At 41.1% G+C, this 22378-nt stretch overlaps 1 protein-coding gene across 1 annotated transcript in view; it reads right to left on the bottom strand.

Annotated features, from left to right (window-relative positions):
• The window catches only part of LOC118770936 (dipeptidyl aminopeptidase-like protein 6), a 120570-nt gene extending 102717 nt beyond the window's left edge, over positions 1 to 17853 (bottom strand). Inside the window, exon 1 of the mRNA XM_036518725.1 lies at positions 16864 to 17853. Within this exon, the coding sequence (XP_036374618.1) occupies positions 16864 to 17055 (192 nt within the window). The 5' untranslated portion in view covers positions 17056 to 17853. The remainder of the gene's footprint in view (positions 1 to 16863) is intronic.
• Between the last annotated feature and the right edge of the window lie 4525 nt (positions 17854 to 22378).

Here is a 22378-nt window from a genome sequence, read left to right on the forward strand (position 1 = left end):
GTGTGGTTGTGGGAATGCTTATGTCAGATTGACAGTTTTACCACTGCTTAACATAAGAATGAGGCTAACCATACACTATCCTTCATAATATTTTAGGAAACATCTCTGGACCACCTGCTGGTGCCATGCTGAAAATGACAGGGCTTTCCATCTCTCTATCTGATAGCTATGCTTTTCACATAATTGCTTGGGAGACACGGATCTTTGGGATGACTCAGCTAGCTTCCATTTTATATCAGTTTACACAACTGTTGCAGCCCATGTCAAGTTATGCTGCTGTCTGTTATGGTGACAGTGTCCCACCTCCGAGTGAGACCTATGCATACCTACATTGGGTTGAGGGCTTTTCTCACACAGACATTGCCTGATGAACTGTACTTTCCTAATAGATGCATAGTTTATATATTGTACATGGGTGCTGTAATGTAAAGCATTGCTCACTTGCTTTGTAACAACTATAATTCTGGGTACAGTGGTTCCAACTTTCAGATTTTAAAGGTAAGCACTGAATTCTAGAGAACCTGAAGAGATCATTTCCAAAATAGCAAGTAAAACGTTTTCAGCATGACAACATGCCCATCCTCTTCACTTTCAGGTCAAAGGGAGCAATGTACAGACACTGTCAGGACGCTTGCCTGAGATAAAATAAGATCAATGGGATCCCTCCAAATTCCCTGAAGAAAAAATGCATTATTAAATGTATTCAATCAAAATACATTGAATTTTTTTCTTTTTTTTTTCCAAATTAAAAAACAGCAAAACAATTAATTACATAACGATGGATCATTCTAATCCGAATCAGTTCTTCCTCATTTTCATCCTCCGGCAAAGTTAGTGTTTAATTTTTATTATGAGAACAAGGAATAAATATGGTTCTTTTTCTGATCTTGGCTCAGGTGTGAAGCAGAGAATGCGTCACATTTGTCAGGCTGTGAATTGATTACCCGGCCAGGCTCTCTCTCTGTCTCTACAGTAGTGCTGAGGGAGTCCGGCTCTCCAAGGAGCTGTCAGAGGCGTCCGTGATCTACACAGCGTACCTGTCATCCGCAGAACAAACTGGGAAAGTCTGCTGATAATATGCCTTCCCATTTGGGACTCCTCCACGGTGTCACACTCTGATTCACACTGTGCCGCAGCTCCCCAAGGCAGCTGAATCTGAGCGAGGCACAGCCTGGGTTTGAACCTGCAATCTACCAGCTGCGTGACAGATACCACAGAGCTGGTTTGCGGCCTCTTTTAAAGGGCATAGCTGCTTGGAGCTGTTCTTTGAGCTTAGTGATGGACAAGTACAAGCTAACAGGACTTTGTGCATTCCCTTCAATGAATGAAATGAGCATTTTTCTCATTCTTATATTCTTACACTTTGTCCTGCTTTCAGCTGCCACTTAAATTAACAATAAATCTTGTGTAATAATAAAAAATGCGATGTTTGCTTGACGTGTTTACTGAAATGTCAGGACAAATCACCGTGGTGGTTAGATTGACTGCCATCTGCGGAGGGAAGGAAAGTCAGATAACACAGTAGTCTAAATGAAAACATACTGAGCCTAATGCCCTGATCAGACATCCCATACATACACAAGACATAAATTGCGATACAATGAGTGATTTATTATTTCTCTGGAATACCAGGGGCCTGAGGAAAGAAAGCAATGAGCCATCCGTGGCCCTCAGTGCAGCATGATAGGTACGCCACAATCGATTATACTGGCTTCGCCACACATTTCGGGACCCCGCTTCTCACCAGCCCTCCATCTGTCTGACACAAGATAAATAACTGAGTATGGGGCGTAGCTGCACAGAGCCCCACTGCACAGGGCTGGATGGAGCATCGCTGCAAAGAGCTTCGCTCCGCAGGGCATCGCTTCCCACATTATCATTTCACAGCACACCGATGCACTGAGCACCGCCGGACAGGACATCGCTGTAAAGGGCATTACAGCACGGACCACCACTGCCCCAGCTCAGAGTGCAAAGCAAACCGGACACCTTGGCAATCATGTAACATATATTTCAAAAAAAAAAAAAAACCCTTCGATCTAAGAAATATAATGCCCTTGTACATCACAAAATATAATACATGTGAGACAATCTTCTGTTAATGCCATTTCGTCATCTATATATTGTAAAAGTACCTATTGCGAAATCTGATCTAAAATATAATAACCAAGCGGCACAAATACAATGAGTATCACCACACTGTTTAGTCAAGTGACAGAGTGCAGCATCACATTATAAGTGAAAAATAAAACAATATTAAAATTCCCTGGCTGTGAGATATGAAAACTGTGGCTCTATGCACAATGAGGACATCGGGGAAGTGATCAAAGAGTGTATCTCATGCGTAATTCATTACTGCCATTCAGGTAAAGTGGGGGGGAGGGGGGGGGGGGAGGCAGAAAAAGCTTTTTCAGTGGCAGTCTCAAGTGTATTGTCATGTTGTGTTGTCTCTGACGATGAGTGTAGTGGTAACGTGATGGCCCACACTGAAAGTAAGCAAAGGAAAATAAAGTTACCAAAAGGCCACCGCCAGGTCCAACATTGCAGTAGAGACTATCAATCATTTACTGAGGAGATGTGCAGTGTAAAATTACACACGCATCTACAATTACCTGCAGTGGAAACACAACGTAAGAAAAATGTGTCTTTTGTTGAAGTTTAAGTGTAAAAACTATTGTGTTTTTTTTTTATGTAGTTCTCAAAACCCTATTTATGCAGTCAAAAAATCAACACAAGTTTCTACCATTTTAACGTTTTAAAAATGCAGTCATGTATTGATTCACTGCCTACTGCTATAACACAACAAATCATTCATGCTGCGATACATATCCCTGAAAGCTCCTGAAGCCTCCTAATATTTTACTTATGGTGGCTGAGATTTTTGGCCAAAGCAGTAGCTGGACAGCAGCCATTCACAACTTATGAATCTGCTCTGATTGGGCCCTACAAAAAACATGGGCTATTTTTTTTTAAATGTATGTTACATTTTGTATTTTGTATTTGGATTCAAATACTAAGCATTGATAACTCTGAATGAACACTCTGCTTTCATATTGTGTAAAAACCTGTAAAATTATGCCAAAACCATGACTACATAACAGAGGTTTAAACATAAGTTATAAATGCACAATGGGGACATTGAACAAAGTAATCACATCAGGAGAAAAGCACGCAGCTGTTGCTATGCAACTCATTAATTGCTGCAGTAAACAATCATTTCATATAAATTATAGTATCTTTCTTATATTTTAGTCACTGTTTAATCTCTGAAAGTAATTTCTCCATTAAATCACTGCTTTTACGATTGTTACAGTACACAAAAGGAAATATTACTCGGGCCACTTCAGTTATAACAAGCACTTTTACAGATTTCCAAGGGAAAAAATGTGCAAATGCTGTTGAACCAGAGACGTGCGTGATGAGAGAAAACAGCCAAAACCTGAAACAATTTGGCTATCATCTCCTGCTCATCTGGACACCAATGAGAGGACTCTGCTCTCCTCTCTTAAAAATGCTTGTGATTCCATCCACCGCCAGCAGGTGGAGCGGAGGCTACGTTGTCCGTTGCTTTTCTTCGTCTGCCTGTGAAGAGGGTGAGAATTAAAAGTCTTAAAGTGCTAAAGTTGTGGACGGATTTGGTGAAATGACTGCCCTCTGCCGAGTGCCATTATCGATTATCAATATCTGATCGGTCTCTACTAACCTGCAGTACAGGTGTGTGTGTGTATGTGTACATAATATACGTATATTATATGCACCACAAATTTAAACCTCAAGTGTCAATATTATTTACACAAAGCTTAACTGCACCCTGGCTGTATTCAGTCGTTTAACAATCTGCATAAGCCCTCCCAGGAAATTAACTCCATCTGCACCTCTAAACAGCAAAAATGGCAAAAGATGTCTGCTGTTCCCTCTTGCAGGGAATCACGAGTAAACAGAACCTCTATACACCCTGGAACCAGTGGCACAGACTCCCTGATGACGATTCATTTTAATTACCACACGTGGCTGTTGCTGCCAAGGCCTCGGGGCTCATAGCTAATGCGATCCGTCAGTTCTGTTAATACAGACTGTCAGGTTTGGAGGGCTCACTGCTCTGTAGCTGAATGTGGCCAGTTCTCCGGGAGCGATCTGACGTGATCAATCTTCCCCCGCCGAGTATATCGGGATCCGGTGGAGGTCAGGTCAGCCCGCCCCCCTGGGTGGTAAGAACTGCCAGTCGAACCTGGGCCTGTGCATCCCGGGGACTCGCGGCTGGACGCCTGTTGACTGACCCTGTCAATCACCGGGCTGCTCTCATTTCTCTGTGCCTGTAGAATGCGGCACTGTTGTGCTGCTGTGGCAACACATTGTGTTTCAGAAGTGCTCAGAGCAGCTGGAGCAGGACAGCCTCTAGTGGCCAATTAGAGGTACTGCATCACAAAATAAAGCCTTGACCTCAGACAGCGAAGACCTTTCAAACACTATTCCTACCTACAGTCACCCAAATGCTCAAAGCACAAATAGACAAAGCTCAGGGGGGAAAAAAGCTAATTAACAGTATGGAAACATAAACTTCCTGGATTTCTGTAATTCCTAACATGTTTTGATCTGTTGTTTTGTTCATACAGGATTTGGCTTTCAGAGTCTAGTTAGGACGCCGCACACTACAATAGGTTTTAAATGCAGCCAAGGCGGACAAAGAAAATAATCCCCTAAAAAACAGACCAGGAAAAAAACAAACTGTGAGCTATTTTCATCCTTTTGAAATTCTGACACTGAAGTATAGGAACTCAAAGGGAGGGGTGGATGTAAATAAAAGTGGCTATATTTAGCACAGAGAGGCACAGAGAGGCAGCTTCGAAAGCGGCACAGAGATTTAGCAGTCTGCAGAAAGAATGTTCCACGGAGCGGACTCACTCCTGAGGGAAGGGGGACGGCGAGCTTAAATAGGTTACAGCCACGAATGCGGAAAACCGAGACTGCGAAAGAGGACTCGTTGCTGACCACCGGTCGCCTGTCAGCTGCCACACTTTACACCTATCAACTGCCGAATAAACACAGTGAATTATGTGCATAATAAGTCAAATGATTAACACCCACGTAGCACCAACTCCACTACATCAGAGTTCCTTCAAAGTGACTAATTACCCACTTAACACATTTGTCAATCTAATAGGTATTAAGCAGAGCTTGTGATGGGTGAGTTATGAATTAATCCTCTCAAATGCAACATGCACTCTTTCCTGTTAAATGAATGATGTTATGATGTTCACCCTACTATAGCTAGCATCCCAAATACACTTACATATGACTTGAGTTGATTGGAATAATCTTGAGGTGGACTGATTGATTAATTGATTGATTGAATGAATGATTGATTATTGTGGCCTCCAGCTGAGGGAAGAGCCCTTATTAAAATTCGACCTGAGTCCTGACTTTCTTGCTGTGGTTAGCAAGAACAGCAGCTACGGGACCATGAACGCTGTCCGTTCTACAGCACCATGGACAGTGAACTCCAAACCCCGCAAGAAACCCACAGACCTGCAGGAGGCTCATCAGAAAGGAATAAATGGCTTTCCCAGTCTGAGTTTCCTTAGTTCCAGGATTCAGGCAAGGACCGAGAGTTTAATTCTGTCCTTGCTACTACAGCAAACCCTACCAGTGTTTGAGTTCTATACCCAGCTGGTGATTGTGAGTGCTTTTTTATATTTACTTAAAAATACATACATTCCATGCATTTAATAAAACATATGAGTGCCTGAGCTACTGCAAGCCCCAGCCCTGACCTGGAAGTACCACACAGCAGTACCAGCGTGTGCTGTGTGGTGATCAATAGCATGTCCAGCGCAGAGCTGACTCTACCATAGGACTGTAGTAGACTCGCATGAGCAGGTCAGGCCTAATGGGTGAACACAGGGCCATGGTGTTTTGCTGGGCTGCATTATGTAATGAATAAATGTAGTGCACATTTAGCTCCTTTAAAGGGCACCTTAGGCTCTGTGAAAAAATAACCACCTTACAATTATCCTCCAAGGCGCCAATCTGACTAGTGACCGAAATTAATCTGAGACTTTCTGGGAAAAGTCAGATGTGTGTGAAATGAGCTCCAGGGAGTGTTTATCTGGATGCACTGTGGATGCGCTAAATCAGTGTTCCCTGAAAGGCTGAATTATAAATGATGACGTACTGAACGTTTTCCCTGAGTATCACCTAGTCCCTTCACACGGTGCCCTTCACAGTGTCAACACTCAAGGCTGAAGACGAAAGTACAATTCATCTGATGAAGATAATGGTCAGCTCATTAAGTTGCTATGAGCCAGGCTGGAATGGAAGCCTCCACCAGGGTTGAGTAGCCCGGCGGACGCTGCAGCCCTCCAGGACCCGAGCTGACCAGCCCTGCAAGTGCTGCAGCCCTCCAGGACCCGAGCTGACCAGCCCTGCAAGTGCTGCAGCCCTCCAGAAACAGGGCTAACCAGCCCTGCAAGTGCTGCAGCCCTCCAGAAACAGGGCTGAATAACCCTGCAAGTGCTGCAGCCCTCCAGAAACAGGGCTGACCAGCCCTGCAAGTGCTGCAGCCCTCCAGAAACAGGGCTGACCAGCCCTGCAAGTGCTGCAGCCCTCCAGAAACAGGGCTGAATAACCCTGCACTCCAGAAAAATCCAGGTCTGGAAGAGATCAGGGAGTATTGCCCCAATGACTGTGCATCTACAGCAGATCACAGCTCTAACGCAGACACACCTGCATTCGGGTGTTCTCAATACAGGTCTCCTTCATACATATTCAACATGTCATCTTCTGTGTTCAGTTTTACAAGGAAGTACAATTTGCTGTTTCAATGTTTAAATGCAGTCAATTAATTGTAGGAAAGTCATACTAAAAGATTAAAAGAGATTATTAATACCTGTGCATCACTGTGCTTAAAAGACAAAGCTCACTGACTTGTTCAATTATTCTTTCACATGCATTCAATTATGCTGCTTTGTAACTTTTTTTTTTTAAAACCCATCTTTGGTTTAAGACATATTCAAATTACATTCAATTGACAAATTACACTAAAGTATGCTCAATATGCATTTATCTGATGAGTCACAGAGCGGAAAATGCAGATAACTAAAAACTGCTTTGAAATGATAATATTAATCATCATGGAATGAGACTCTTTTTGTTGTCAAAAGTGTCAGATTTTATACTTGCAAACCAGGAGAGCAGACACATTGTCATTACCCGCAGGTGACGAGACACTGGGATAAATACCAGTGTGAATATGAGAGCGCTCAATATCTGTAAACAGCAGCATCTCCCTTGAAGAGGCCCCACTCTAAGATGGAAGAAGACCCCCGTGCTACCCTTTCCACCTACGAAACCATGGCAACAAAGCAAAAGAGTCTCTATTGTGACGGTAGCTGCGGGGAAAGCAGCCTGCCCGGTCGCCCATTACCGCCGCTAATAAGAGCGTGATTGCTCTGGGTCACACTACCCGGGTAAATGGCCCAGGAGGAATGGTGCTCACATCTCTTCGTTCACGTCATTTTCTCAGAAGCTTTACAGTCATGGATTTTGTTCCTTCTGCTTCCCATTTAGATGACAATATTTTTTATGCGCCTTAGTTCTCTTTCCTAGACAAATGCATGGTTATTTTGATATAAAAGGAATGCAAACCAATGTAAGTATTATGGGTCCTTTTTAATGGACCCTTGATCGGCATCAGGGCTGACGCTATGGGGGTGCTAGCTGCTAGTTGTCTCCTTATATCCAGAAGTCTACGTAATAGTATTCATTATGTTTCTTAGGATATGACATTTTGTGTCCCCCCTCCCCTCCCTGTGGATTGCAAATGCACCCCTCTGTATCTTCTCCGGGCACTGAGCCCGACCAGCATGACTGTTCTGAATGGGTACCGTGTGCTGGTCTGCTGTGGGTCCAGTCATAATCCAGCACATCTGTACATTCTCTGTAAGTATGAAGACAGCTCCTGCGCTACCGCTGTGCGCCTCAAGAGGGCACCGAGTCACGGAGGAGGATCGGAAATCAACCTCACCACTCTTCCTCGTTGTCGGAGCCAATCGGGTTCTGGCCTTGGCTTGGGTCAAGGCAGCGGAGAAAAAAACCCCAGACCTGGCAACTGCCACCGACTAAAAATTGAATCATTCCGTCCCTCTGAATTGAATTTTTTTTTGTTCGGTTTAATTTGGATTGGTTCTGCTGCTTCTCTCTCTGGCGGGAGCACGCGCCAACAAAGCAAGGCCCTGAGCCAGAACAATGCAGTCTGAAGACTCTATTATTCCAGCCAGAGCACCGTAAACACACAGGCAAACAAATAAACAAGCTACTGTTATTATCCTGGTCAAGTTAGCAATACCGGTCACAGCTGGTAGTTTACTGGACCAGAACTAACCCACGGTTTAATGGCTGCTGTACAACTACTCCCGTGCACAAGGTGGGTCTGAGCCAGGAAGATGGAGCATAACGTATCGGGTCCATTACAACCCTGACTTTAATCAATGAAAAAATTTCACACTCAATCTCCCTTGCTAGAGGGAGTTACCACGTCCTTTGAACGGCACGCATATTTAATGCACTGCACTTCGTATCTGTCAGATTTAGAAAACTAAGTGGTGCTGGCTTTAATGTTTCGGGGCATATTTTTCATTAATTCGAGTTTATTAATATCCCCTTTAAAAGGCTATGGATTCATTTTTCCATACCTCTGTATGAACTTTTGAAATAAGAAAAAAGAAACTGAGGCAGAGCCACACTGGTTGATGTAAGAATGCTCTGTGAGAAACAGGCTGCCTGAAATGGGTTGCGGCAGAATTAGAACAGGACAGCTGACAACTAGAAGAATTAACCCGACACACCAATTTCATGTCCCGTGCAATATTAGAAACAATACTACATTTTCCCAAAGTTCCCAAAAATACACATTAGCAGCTCAATACCAATGTCCAGATTTCTATTTTTGTGTAAATTGTTTCTGTGTAAATCAGCTCAGTTCATCAACTCTAAATAATTTCTGTTTAAATCAATGACAACGATATGACCACTTTTGAGTGGTATCCCCAAAGTACCAACTTCATCACCATGTCCAGGCAACCGGGTTCATTTTCTGACTTAAGTTCATTTCAATCAGGTTCATTTTCCCCACTAAGGCCAGTTATCCCATTAGCAAGCATTTGTGAAAATTTCCATTACTCTCAACAGAACTGAACCTGCTGTTGATTTATTTCATAATGGATGACCTAGGGTGACTTGGTTTATTTTAATGCTAAAAGAATGTTTGAAAAGAACAGCATTAACCTCAATCATCCAACACTAAGTTATTTCTGCTACTGTATGCACACAATATATCTTCAAAACGCCCAGAAGATATGAGTGTCAAAGTATTCATTTAATGCTATAACGACGCCCGAACACTGCAAAGTACATTTCATTTGTTCGCTAAGCCATATTGAGCTTTGCTTAGTGAAGCATTTAGAGATACAATACTCCTTTCGATTGTGAAGATCTCTTTAAATCCCGGCCATGTAGCTTCATAATGGACTAAAATTACACATTTTACAACAGTGTCATTTTTCCCTTTTTCACACAATACCCTGATAGGATTTTGGGTGTTCCTGCAGACAAGGACTGAGAATGCAGCTTTCAAATGTGTTAATTGGAATAACTTGAATTCTATATATAATAGCTGTCTGCAAATGACTCCTCTTATCTCACAAGTTACTCCATCCTACATTCTTCCAAAAATATAAAAAAGAAGTCAAAAATAGGAACTGCAGATAAATACAGCAGTATTTATAGATATATATACAATAGTATCATATATATGAAACTATTCCACACCATATGAGTCTATTTCATTTATCTTTAGAACAGATATCAACAAATGGTAGATTTTGCTATATTGTAGACTTAATGTCCTGCATGCAATAATCTTTGGAAATATATATACACATGTGAATCTGTATCCTGCATTTATACTGTCTTGCAAGATATCTGAACTCAATGTTCTAATGTGTTTGACCTACTGCTTTAATTAGTCAGATGGTGTTATTCTTTTGCATTTTTAATAACACTCTAAAACTGACATCACAACAGGTGCAAGTTAATTAGAGAAATTGCTAATCGGTGCCTCTGTTTTCATTAAGGTTAATAATGAGTTCCCAATTTGGTAACAAATGTAAAAAGAACTATAGTTCCAATAGAAGTGGATTGTGCTTTTCAGCATATAGTTAAAAAATATTTTCTTATTTCGGAAAAAAACAGACCAGTTTATGTCAGGGTCTGATCCAGTTCTCCTGCAACTTGGTTTGAGCTTTCAAAACTAATCTATGATTTCAGGCAAATGCAACTTTTTTGTTACTTTCATTTTTAAGGAAGGGATGATGTATTGTGTTGTACTCTGCCTTATTTGTAAGTCGCTTTGGATAAAAGTGTCTGCCAAATGAATAAATCTAGCACACAGAATACTGACTGCCGTGCACCCGTGATCAACACATAATGGCCCAAGTGTTACAAGTACATCTTTCAATCATGTCTCCAAAATGGCTGCAACTTTGTGAAGTGATAACAGCATAAATATTAAAACTTACAAAGTTTTTACGATTTAAACTTTAAAAAGCACAGAAGCCCCGAGCATGGTGTCCCTCATTCAATGTTTAACACTCAGGGAAGGCAGCAACAAAACTGCACTCATAAAAAACAAAAACAAAAGTGAAATATAGCTAAGTATGAAGGAGGGTATAAGGCTGCGTATAATTCCCAGCAGTGTGAGACAAGGTAGCACTGTGCCTTCAAAAGCCATCATATTGAGCTGCAGTGAATCAATGGCTTGTCAAGGCAGGAACAGACATGGCAAGCATGAGAAACCAGATGGGTCACAGCTCTCAAAGAAGCAGGTCATTTCACACACATTTACAGAGAGATACTGCTCTTCTTATAAGCTGTCACCCAGCTGTCTGAAAGATATTCTAGCTGCTCAGTTAATTAAACTATTGCATTGAGTTAATTAAAAATGAGATCCAGAATTAAAAAGAAAATATCCGCACAGTAATCAGTGTAAGAATAACAACAACAGCAATAATAGCTTTAAAGTGAGTGGGTGTGTGAGTGTGTGTTTACTTGCTTGGAGGAGCAGGGGGGTTGTGGACTTAACTCAACCCCATCACTTTGCACCAGAAAGCTCCCCAACCCTCTTTATCAGCTGAGGTGGAGAGAGCAGCATTCATGAAATTAATTACATTGAGATATTATTAGCCAGGGCACCTGGGAACAACCTAGTCCTTAGTAACATCAGGTGTTTAGTGACAGGCGAGTCAGGACACCAATGCAGGGGTGTAAAATAACAAACTTAACTGACAAACCCACACAGAGAGTGTTCTTTCATGTGTGGGATTTATTAGTGTAGTATAGTGCTAAGAAGCAGGGTTTGTAATTGAAAGGTTGCCAGTTAGATTCCCTGCTGGGGCACTGCTGTGGTACCTTTTGGCAAGGTACTTAACCCAGAATTGCCTCAGTAAATATCCAGCTGTATAAATGGGTAACATGTTAAAAAAAACTGTAACCTATGCAAGTCGCTCTGGATAAGAGTGTCTGCTAAATGAATGTCATTTTTTCACATGGACAGGGAGACTCAAACTTTACACCGCATTTAAAACCTCATCTCCGCTTCGTACATTCCCCGTGCCATTTTCTTACTTGTTGCATGACTGCACATTCAATCAATTCACGTCACTCTTGCGTGGAGAAAGCAACATACGGCAGGGCCCAGATTCCCCCCGCCTGGCGCAGATTCGCAGCTTCGCAGGACGCGCGACGCTGCAAAAGAGTGAGCTCATGCCTCAGAGACAGCTGGGGGAAGAGAGGGGAGGTGGCGGCTGCGAGAGTCACACTCGGGGGGAGGGGGGGGGTTTGGGTGGGAAGCAAAAACAGCAATCAGAGATGAAGTGCTTCTGGAGAGGTGCTAGCACAGCTGATTGCGAAGGGCTCTGAGCACAAACAGTAACAAAGAGCATGTAGAAAAAGAGACCGCCATTGGCCCTCTCTGAGCCACGCCCCTCCTCCTGCTGACTTTGTGGGACATTTCTGGCTCTGTGCCTCTCATTGTGATGAATTACCCACTGGAACTACAGTTGAATTTGAAGCAATTACCATCAGGACTGCTTTACATGATGCACAAGTACAGACATTCCACTCAGCGCAACATCTGTTGTTGAATTTACGACATTGATATGTAGAGATGTGCGTATGTACAGGGATGAACAAATACTTACAGAAGTACAAAAATGAACACAAATAGGGAAATAAAGGTAAACAATGTACAATAGATGGACAGACTATGACGGAAAGAGAAAAAGAATTAGCCTGTAATTTTTCAACATTAGCCACACAGTCCTACACAGTCTTTTCTTTCAATAAAGGGTTCAAAAATGATAAATTTAACTATTTGTAAGACATAAATACTATTTGTTAGACATAAATGAAGTAAAAAACAAAAATTTAACTTGGTGTACATCTAACAGCAAGTATGTCCTATGTGTATGGCAGCTCTTCTGACTTTTTAATGTAACACTTGAATGCTGTGCATGACTCCTTTCTCAGGTATATGGAATAACACTGCCACTGATGTAAAATCTGTATGCTTAGGCACCCTTTGCTATATCGCATATTGCATTAGTCTAAATACTTCTTGTGAACTTCTACAGTGCTTATTGCATAAATACAGAATCACACTAGCTAGCTATCCTGGCACTATCCTAACAGCAGGGGATACATAATTACTTGTTCTTATAACAACACTAATAGACTGGCAATTGTAAACACTTTCCGAAAGACCAAAGGATAAATTGCAGGTCCTACTCGAGCACACAGTCTTAATCATTCTCAGGGCGGAGCATTCTGAAGCCTGTTTCATTTGTAGACGTTTAGTCCTGAATCAATATCTTGCCATCTGCCGCAGCACAGTTATACGATTATTTTGGAGTCATATCAAACAGAGAAATCCTATGGTTTAACATCACAGTTTACCACTCTGTGGAGCCACTGACAGCAGCGGGGTCAGCAAAGGGAGTCAAAATGAAGGATGTCAGCATCCTGCTGTCTTGAGTTAAATACAGATGAAAGTCAATAAGCTCTCCATCGCAGCGGGAGAAATATCCATACGCCCTTTGAACCTTTGAATGTCATCCCATTTGAGACAGCATGCCTTTGATGACTAAGTAAGGTTACTTTATTGGATTCCTACTGCGGCATTAAAATATCCTCAAAAAAAAACAAAAAAAAACAAAAGCGACAAAGACTGTGTGATGCATTCACAATTAGGGCCAGGACTGGTGTTGACATGGCAACCTGATGATGACAGCCGTCTCATTTTTGTCCCTGCCAGTTTGCGTCTCTCTGAAGGACACATATTAATTACGATCAGTTGTGTGACACGCATACAAGCCCAAACGTGATGGCAAAGAGTCACACGCAGAAAGAGGAACTTTCACTGTACAAGACATCAAGCTGGTAGAGGTTAAAAAAGCCTATGGTGAAAATATCTCAAATACATAACAAAAAATATCTCAATATTTTATCCTTATTGACAATTTCTTGAGCATGTGCTTCTCAATTATGGAAGACATTATAAATTATTATAATATAAACGTTTAAAGTCATCTGCAAACATTTCATTGGGATCTAATCTGCAAAATGCTTATAGTGGAATTTTCCACTACTGTTTCGGGATTACCTGTATAAATTTACTTCATAAAGGCACACAACAGCTTAAAGGGTTGAGGTCATTTCTCGCTTTTGTGACTGGCTGCAGATGATGAAGTCATCACTAGTCTGAAGGTGATCTGAAGGTGTGTGCACACCTTTTCATTGCACCACAGGAAACATGGTGAATTCAAAGTGGTTCCCAGATCTCTAAAAAACTAAACCATAATTCAGAATTTGGAAAACTTGTTTTTAAACATAATAATTCAATAATACTCCTGTTATAATGGTACATTCTCCTTTTTACACTTAAAAGAGGCATCACACTTGAAATGTATCAAACATCTTTAAAATGTTTATGTCAGAACTTGAATAATCAGATACATTGTTGCAAACAACTGAAATATGTAATATACACGAGGAAATAAATATGTTATTCGTTGATTAAAATACAGTCAACAAGTTTGTACCTGGCAGTACTCAGTGATAGTATCAGTTGCAAAGGTCTTCTCTTCCTTTTGTCAACCAAGTGCCAGCAAAGATTGCATTAATAATTCAGTAGAATGCACTGTTGCAGACAGCACCAGCAGTTATAGGAGAAAATACCATACGAATAACTCGTTTACAGCTACATGTGAGACCACCAAGGCCAACAATGCTGAATTACCAAAAACTGCTCCTTCATACATAGATGCACTATTGCATTGCATTTCTGACGACGTCTGCATGCTTGCAATGAAGTTCACACAGGCTTGAAGCGTGCAGCTCTGGCAGTATCAGTTGAAAATGTCTTGTTTCCCCTTTGTTGGTTGACCCAGACTATTACAGACCAAATTATTATTGTGGTAACTGTAATTTGGTCTATTATTAGACCAAATTACAGTTACCACAAGAAAAATTTGGTGTATACTATACTATTGTACTATACTATTGTATACTACATATTATATCAGTATACCAGTATATAAGAGTAGGCACATGGAAGGGGTCGACAATGTCAGACATATTAACTATACAGATGACATTTTAAACGGAAACTTAAATCAATTAATTCTAATTACTCATCAAAAGTAGTCATGGCAACCGGTCCTCGACCCACGGTAAAATGGGCTGGAGCCAAAAGATCAAAGGGGCGGTCGGAAGCTGGTCGGAAGTGGGCAAACGGATTCACGGAACGTCTGGAAGCATCCACCGTGTATTAAATTTCAATCGCAAGACGTTAAGAATTTTACCTATTGTGGCTCCTACGCCTTTAAATCCACCGTGCCGTTTCTTTACAACATGCCGCAATCATTTGTCAAGCCTGAAGCTTGCTGTTCCTTGCAGGCACTCTGAAGCGTACACACAGTACCGCTTGTTTATTGCTGCTTTAACAAGGGACACCTTAAATGTACCCAATTTGTGCCTCGTAAATGGAGCGAGGAATTAATCTCAGTGATCGCAACACACCAGACAGTGTCAAGTATCCCGGGCTATAAGAAAGACTACAAAGCATCGCGAAAGTGAATTGTTTGAAATTCTACCTAGAATTTCAAACTTAGATCCCCCAGGATTATATGCAATATTTTTCATTGAGCCATTACGGTTATGATTATCCAGTTATAGCAAGTAAATTGTATAATGACTGACTCCACTTCAGAACAACCAGTATTTCCTTAGTAAATTGGTAGGGGTGCGAATTCATGGTAAAAAAATGAAAAATAAATAAATAAATAAATAAATACACGCTCAATCAAAAGGCAATAACATGAAACCCTCTCTCATCAAGCGACATCTACCGTTTAAATGTTCTCACAACACGATAACGCAGAACTAAGGCATCACCTATTCATTTGAATGACTATTCAGCTTGTGTTCTGAAACTGAACGCGCCTGTGGCAACATACTCGTCTACGTCGCTGATTGTCCGTAAATGTTATTCTTTCACTCGAAATACCATTACTTGCGTAAGCTGTTTTTAATTTTTCATAATTTAATTCATTCAGATTGTTTTATTTATAATGTAAACTATAAGGATATGTCCTACAAAGTGTCCAATTCACCAGCTTTGAATGGAAGGTATTGCTTATAACATGTTTTATTCATATTATTTTTTTCATTAAATGTATTATTAACTAAGTAAATTAAAGCATCACAGTCATCTAATTATTATTGAAATATCGCACCGATCGAGATATAACATTCCTCTTACAAGTCGCTATATATGTTTATAAAAGCTATGTGTTGTAGCTATTGTGTCGGAGTTGTCGTTCTGAAGGAAATCAGTAAGGTCATGCAAAATGTTTTCATGCATAATTCACGTGTATTATTAAATAATAAATATACGGATCAATCATAATGTAATTAGCAGAACAAACCCCTGTTGCTGGATTCACATTCACATTCACGCTGGTAGAAATACTATTTGATTTGGGCACAAACTGCAAACTTTGATTTGAGACAAAACAACCGAAGCAGTAACTCTTCTTTAAACTAGATTCTTAAAGTTGAAACCAAAGCAAGTGAATCACACCCGTGCTCACGAGGGCAGCACAACCCCGGAACAAATTATCCTTCGCTCGCTTCCCTAAATCCCTTCAGAAAATTACGAATCTAATAATCCCCACTGCTGGACTGGAGATGACATGCCATCTGTTTGATTTATTGCCTATATTTGTAAAGAGCCGGGCCAACAAACAGCGGAGAAATATCGACCAGCTGAGGTTTAACTCTTGAATCTCTTACAGGTTTTGTGTTGGTGGCGAGACTGCCGCTACTATCTGAATATGTGGAGCTAACCATCTTAACTCGCAGATAGAGGTTATTGTGCTGATAACATGACATTATTGCCCTAGCATTACAAAAGTCTGCACTGCGTTCCCAGAAATGAACGAACAGTAACTGTATTGGCGGTACAGGTATTCAGAAACTGTTAAATATAGGCTACCCTATCAATCCATTAGCGCCGACACTAACTTTTGTAAACTTAATCATTCAGGCATGGCATGCGTACCTGTCGGCTGTTTCATAATGTCTTGTGCTATGAATACGACCGCATAATCAAGATGTAGTAATATGAAATTAGTGAGAACAGAATCCATCTCGTTTGCTATTGATTCAGCAAGCGAGGCACCACATCGTATTCATGTCGATAGGAACAACTGCAATGCTTGAGAAGGATAGAGCAAGACTCTTCCTTACGTCCTCATCCTCGCATCCTCTCCCGTTCCGCTGCTGAAGACGGGGTCTCTTGTCTTGCAAGGGGCGCGGGGTCTTCCCGGCATTTTCCTCTTCGGCGCTGTGTCCACCTAAAAGGTGGCTGGCTTCGGGTGGATTAGGGAAAGATCTATTGGTATTAATCTTCCCTGTAAATCTCTGATACAGCGACGCCATAAGTAAAACCAAAACTCTAACGCATGTCACAAGAAAAGACTAAAGTTGACCATCAATAAACTGGAATTTTCTGCTTATTGTTTTGACGTGTGTTTTGGAGGCAAAAGGGCTGTCCAAAGACTCCAGGAACAAAAAAGCATGTGCCAAAAGCAATTCGCAAAGAAACTGGATATAAAATGTACCGTTTAATTAGATCAAGAATTTAAAACAGAAAGGGAAAAAAAAACGTTCGGCTCATTCCAAACGACGAGGTTTCTGATCAATTTGTTCGAGGTAGCACTACGCGAAGAGCGGTCAAATCGGAGTCAATAAAGTCTGTTCTACATTCAAAGCACGTTGCTCCTCCACCTCGGCCCTTTGGGGACTGTATGGATCCCGCCGTCCGCTCGATGAAACGGCGAATGCTTCAGGTTTGAACCTCAAAACAACTGACTGCAAATAAAACTGGAAAAAAATCTACAACCTCTTCAACGGAGCGCGGAATGTCCTGACGATGCAAAGGATGTGCAAAAGCCGTGTTACTCTGGCGACAATTTCCGCAGAAGTGACCGTAGGGTAAACTGGTCAAAAGACTGTATTCTTTAAAACACGTCGCTCGCGAATAAACAGACAGACAGCGCTCGTCGCTCCTCGTCCTAATCCAATCATCGCAATATAAAGAAATGAGAATAGCGGTCCAATTTCAGATGGTCATACAGAGAATTGCCACTGCACTAGAGCGAACCCGTCCGTGGAATTTGTATTCCTAGTTTATAATCTTTGCTTCGGCTTCTCCACGGTCCTACCTACAGCTCCCATAAAGCGTGCTCCAGTGCCACTCTGTGGTTCTCTAAAATACGACAGATAGTAGAGCTACAACTCTATTAATATTCCGCAACGTAGTTTGCTTTTTTACTTGAGGGTACAAGCCAACCCTCTGAATGACCTACAACTGAGAGATGAGCTCCAGACAGGCGTTAGTTAAAGAAAATGAATTAAACACGTGAATGACAATCAGGGTCGCTGACAGCAGCATCAACAGTTGTGTTATGGCCACTGCTTGCTGTGTAAGCAGGTAATTAACGATTTAATTTGCTTATATTTTGTGTGCTGAAGTTTCTTGTCGCTGTTGATGGTAACGGGGGATTCAGCCCTAAATTACAAAATATCATTTTCTTATGCTTAACCGACGTATATCATATGTAGACGTTACTGCTGTTCTGTGCTCCTGTACAACATTTAAATGTTCTACTGTTGGTGAACCGGACCGATTCTTTTCAGCCTGGTTGAATTGGGCTGCACGACGCGGCCACGGGAGAGTTTTCAGCACCATGGATAGCGCCACTTGCTGACCAGCGCAGCTGCATAATGAAAAACGTGCAAGCCAGCACTTCTCGGCACGCTAGACATGAATTTCTTCCTAGTCTGCTAGCTGGTTGACTAGTGAATTTCTTCCTAGTCTACAGGTTCTTTGATTACTAATATTTATAAATACTGCATACACATGTATATGTACAGTGAAATATAAAATATGGAGTGATGCAGTTATGCGTACACAAAAATAGAAAAAAAGGTAACACAAAGCTTTATTTTGCTTTCCACCTCTAAATCCTTTCAAGGGTCCCTATGAAACTGGATGCGCCAAATTATTCCGTCGTCTCTACAACTCTACAACTCTCGCAAAACACACAGGTGACGCATCAATACTGTTTACACCTGGGAAATGCCAGTGGTCAATTTTAATCATATATCCGATGCTGCACAGTCCTTAACCCCCACGGTCAATACAGTGCAATAGCATAACCATCCATCAAGTAAGCTGCCCTCTGCTGCTACTCATTCACGTATGCGTCATCACTGGATGTCGTTAGCATAATTACTTATTTGCCTCTCAGATGCCCTTACGCAGAGAAACCTAATTTACTCAGATTTTGCATATTGTCAGTTTATACAGCTGCCCCTAATACGCCACAAAGTCTAAACTGCACTACTTGCAAGTTCTGAGCATGAGCTGCACTTTTAGATAAATCAATATCCCCTCTCTCTCTCCAAAATACACAAGGCTGTTGTTTTCTGGCAGAACTGAGCTGCCCTTAAATTTATCTCACTGGTAAACAAGGGGAGATGTAGAAATGATTAAGTATTCAGTGTGAAATTTAAACACTGACTGAAACAGATACGCATGCACAATGTTTTGCTCTATCAATATTACGATATTCTCCTGCCCTACTACTTTCATTTTCCACAATGTTCTACAGACCCATCAGTTTGTTCTGGTACCTATGAAGCTGCCTCCCTAAATCTGTAACTCTTCCACTTTTTCCTGGCCTGGTAATATAGCTGGTGGGAACAGTACCACAACCTGTGTTACATGATTGTAATATCTGAAGTTAAAAATACACGCTTTCCAAGTGTGAAAATATTACAAGGTAATTAGTTCTAATTATATAATTTAATTCAGCTGCGTACATCTCATGCATAAGGTGTGTCATTTTGTTTAACAGACTTCCCATTAGCAAAATTACAAAGAACATCTGAATATCGTACAAAGCCATTGTTCTCTGACCATGTGTAAGCTTCATGTAAATTACATAAAGTACCCTTAGTACCTTAGTACCTAAGTACCTAAGTACCATAATTCTGAGAAGAAAAATAAAGTAGTAAGTAAAACAAACAAAAACTCTGATTGGTCAGAGAGATGCACACTGGGAAATATATTTAATCTAAATCTGTTATTTAATGATGAAGTGCCATAGCTTTTATAATGAATGCTCTCCTTCTGAGTTCAATCCATCACCTTTTTAACGTGAGTTATACTGTACTATTATGCAGTACAATAACACAGGAAAGAAAGACATGCTTTGAGAAATGCTGAGTACAAAAATGCATTAAACTGCACCGTCCTTTTCAAAAAATGTCTTTGATCCCTGTTAATATGACCACTTGTCTTTGCCATCTCTATTATTTGAGGTGTCACCTTATCTTGCTTTCTGAGGCGTACCAAGGTAATTCAGATGAATGCAAAAGGGAGTTTCATCAAACTGGATCTATCCAAGCAGGGTTCAGCAGATAAGAATAGGTATATATTGTATAGAAATGTAGGCCACAGTGAAAGATAAGGCATTATCACTTCATCGGAGAGAGAGCACCTACTTGTGGGTTTCACATAATCCTCAGCAACACACCTCTGAAAGGGTGCTTTAACAGAAGAAATACTGGATTATAATAAGATATCAAAACAAAGCTTGAGGCAATATTCAGCTTGGTAAAAGGTCAGTGTGACCAAAGGGATTGTCTGATCCTCCTTCTTTGCAGCTTCTGCTTAACTTTGGCCAACAACATAGATTGCTTTACCATGACCTCATTTTTACATTCATTTACATTACATTTACATTTATTCATTTGCCAGATGGTTTCATCCAAAGCGAGGCAGAGTACAACACAAGCAAAAAGCCATTCATTGACATAACTGCTAGACCGGTAAAAATAAACATGTCAAAAAGGCATGACTCTTGTAAAAGCAAAAGCAATCAAAAGCAAAAGCAATTAAAAGCAAAACTTAAGGACAATCGGAGCAGCGGGAGGACCAACCCCCCCCCCCCCCCCCCCAAAAAAAAAACAAACAAAAAAAAAAAAACAGGCATATTACCAGGGCTGTCAATCACCACAAGAAACTGGCCTAATGTTCTGGTGGAACAATCTCAAAAATAATTATTCATTCTCTTTCTCACATTTAGGCTTCCTGGTATTCAGGATTCGACACCATCTGTGGTGTGCAGAGTCAGTCTATCTCAGAAACACACCCCGTATCCAAAATGAATATTGTGTGCAGACATCCTTAATGTCCATTAAGACTCCAGTTGCAATCTGCTGAAGGTCACTGTCAAATTTAAAAATGACTGGCATTACTGAAGCATCAAAGAACTTACTTAGTCACTGTCATGGTGGCTTTTTCCAAAGAGCATCTCCCTGACCATAAGCAGCCAGAATTTCTAATATATGGTCTGAGACAGGAGGAGATATGAAGCTCTGCAGAAAAACTCAACATGCATCCCGCAAGTTTCACATCAAATTTTTATCTTCACATAGAAAAATGAACAGCACCAGGCTCTCCGTTTCCATACAGAGCTGATGTGGTGTGGAGTGTTCCAAGAGAAGCCTCAATAGAGCGCTAGATACTCACTCTATACAACAGGCACAATCAGGAGTCTAGAGGAGCTGAATCCCTTGTGTGCGTCATTGTACTCTTTTAACAAAATGATCAAATTATCTACAGAAATGTTGTGCACAGAGTTCATGATCTCCAGACAGGATTACGGTTTTGAGAGTGCTGTACAAGGGCCATATTTGCCAGCTAAAACAGCAGTCACAAACATCCATTGCAGTTCAGATTTTGATTTGTTCTTTCGGATATATTAATTTATTATTGAGTGCTCACACTACTTAGCCAACTGGTATGAATTCTGTAGTTTTGTTGTACAAATGCAATGCTGACAGTAGCCAGCATGTGGCTAAAGCCCCCTCATTAAAGCCTCATTAAAGGACAGTAGCCAGCTCTCAAATGAATTGTCTCTGTCATTACATGTTCCCATATCGCACACTGAAATGATAAAAGCTTGTCTTGAGATCACAAAAGTCACGAGAAGTCACAAAAATAGTTTGTGTGTTCATGAAGACGATTTTCCCATCATCATCATCATTCCACAGCACGCCATGTATCCACCTTTGTACTGTGTTTATTATGTGGATTACATTGTTTATTACTTTGTACCGGGTTTGCAGTTCTACTCACCATTTTCTCAGTTGTGCTGGCCCATCCCTTTCAAATCTGGAGTTCGCCATCTGGTTTGGTTTTGTCTGCATCTGTTATCGCATATTCATAGAGATGAGGGTGCGCATCTGTACGAAGAGCGATACGGCGTTTTATGTTTACCGATAATCCCACTTACATCTCCTACTGTTTTACAATCGTCAGTAAGTGTTTACGTAGTTAATGTCTCTGTTGCACTGTTGTCTTTTTACACCAAATAAGCATTTTTTTAAGCGTAATTTTGCGTTTCCTTAGTTTGTGTTTGGCACACATGAGCTGGGGTGGAGAGAATTTAGTGGGAGTCTGTCAGAGACCACAGACAGCATTGTGTGTAACTGAGACCTGATGGTATCCAAGGTTAATATTCAAGCGAAAGCAGGTAAAGCATCCGTACCCTTGATTATGCTAGTGTTTCAGTATTGTTGTTTCCTTTAATTAGGTGAGACCAGTCCTGTAGTGAATGGCCGATGACAGCTTAAATGCACAAAACCCAGGATTACATTCATATGCAGCTGCTGTCATGGGTGGTGTCAG

The sequence above is a fragment of the Megalops cyprinoides genome, chromosome 24 (assembly GCF_013368585.1).
Source record: "Megalops cyprinoides isolate fMegCyp1 chromosome 24, fMegCyp1.pri, whole genome shotgun sequence".
Classification (NCBI taxonomy): Eukaryota; Metazoa; Chordata; class Actinopteri; order Elopiformes; family Megalopidae; genus Megalops; species Megalops cyprinoides.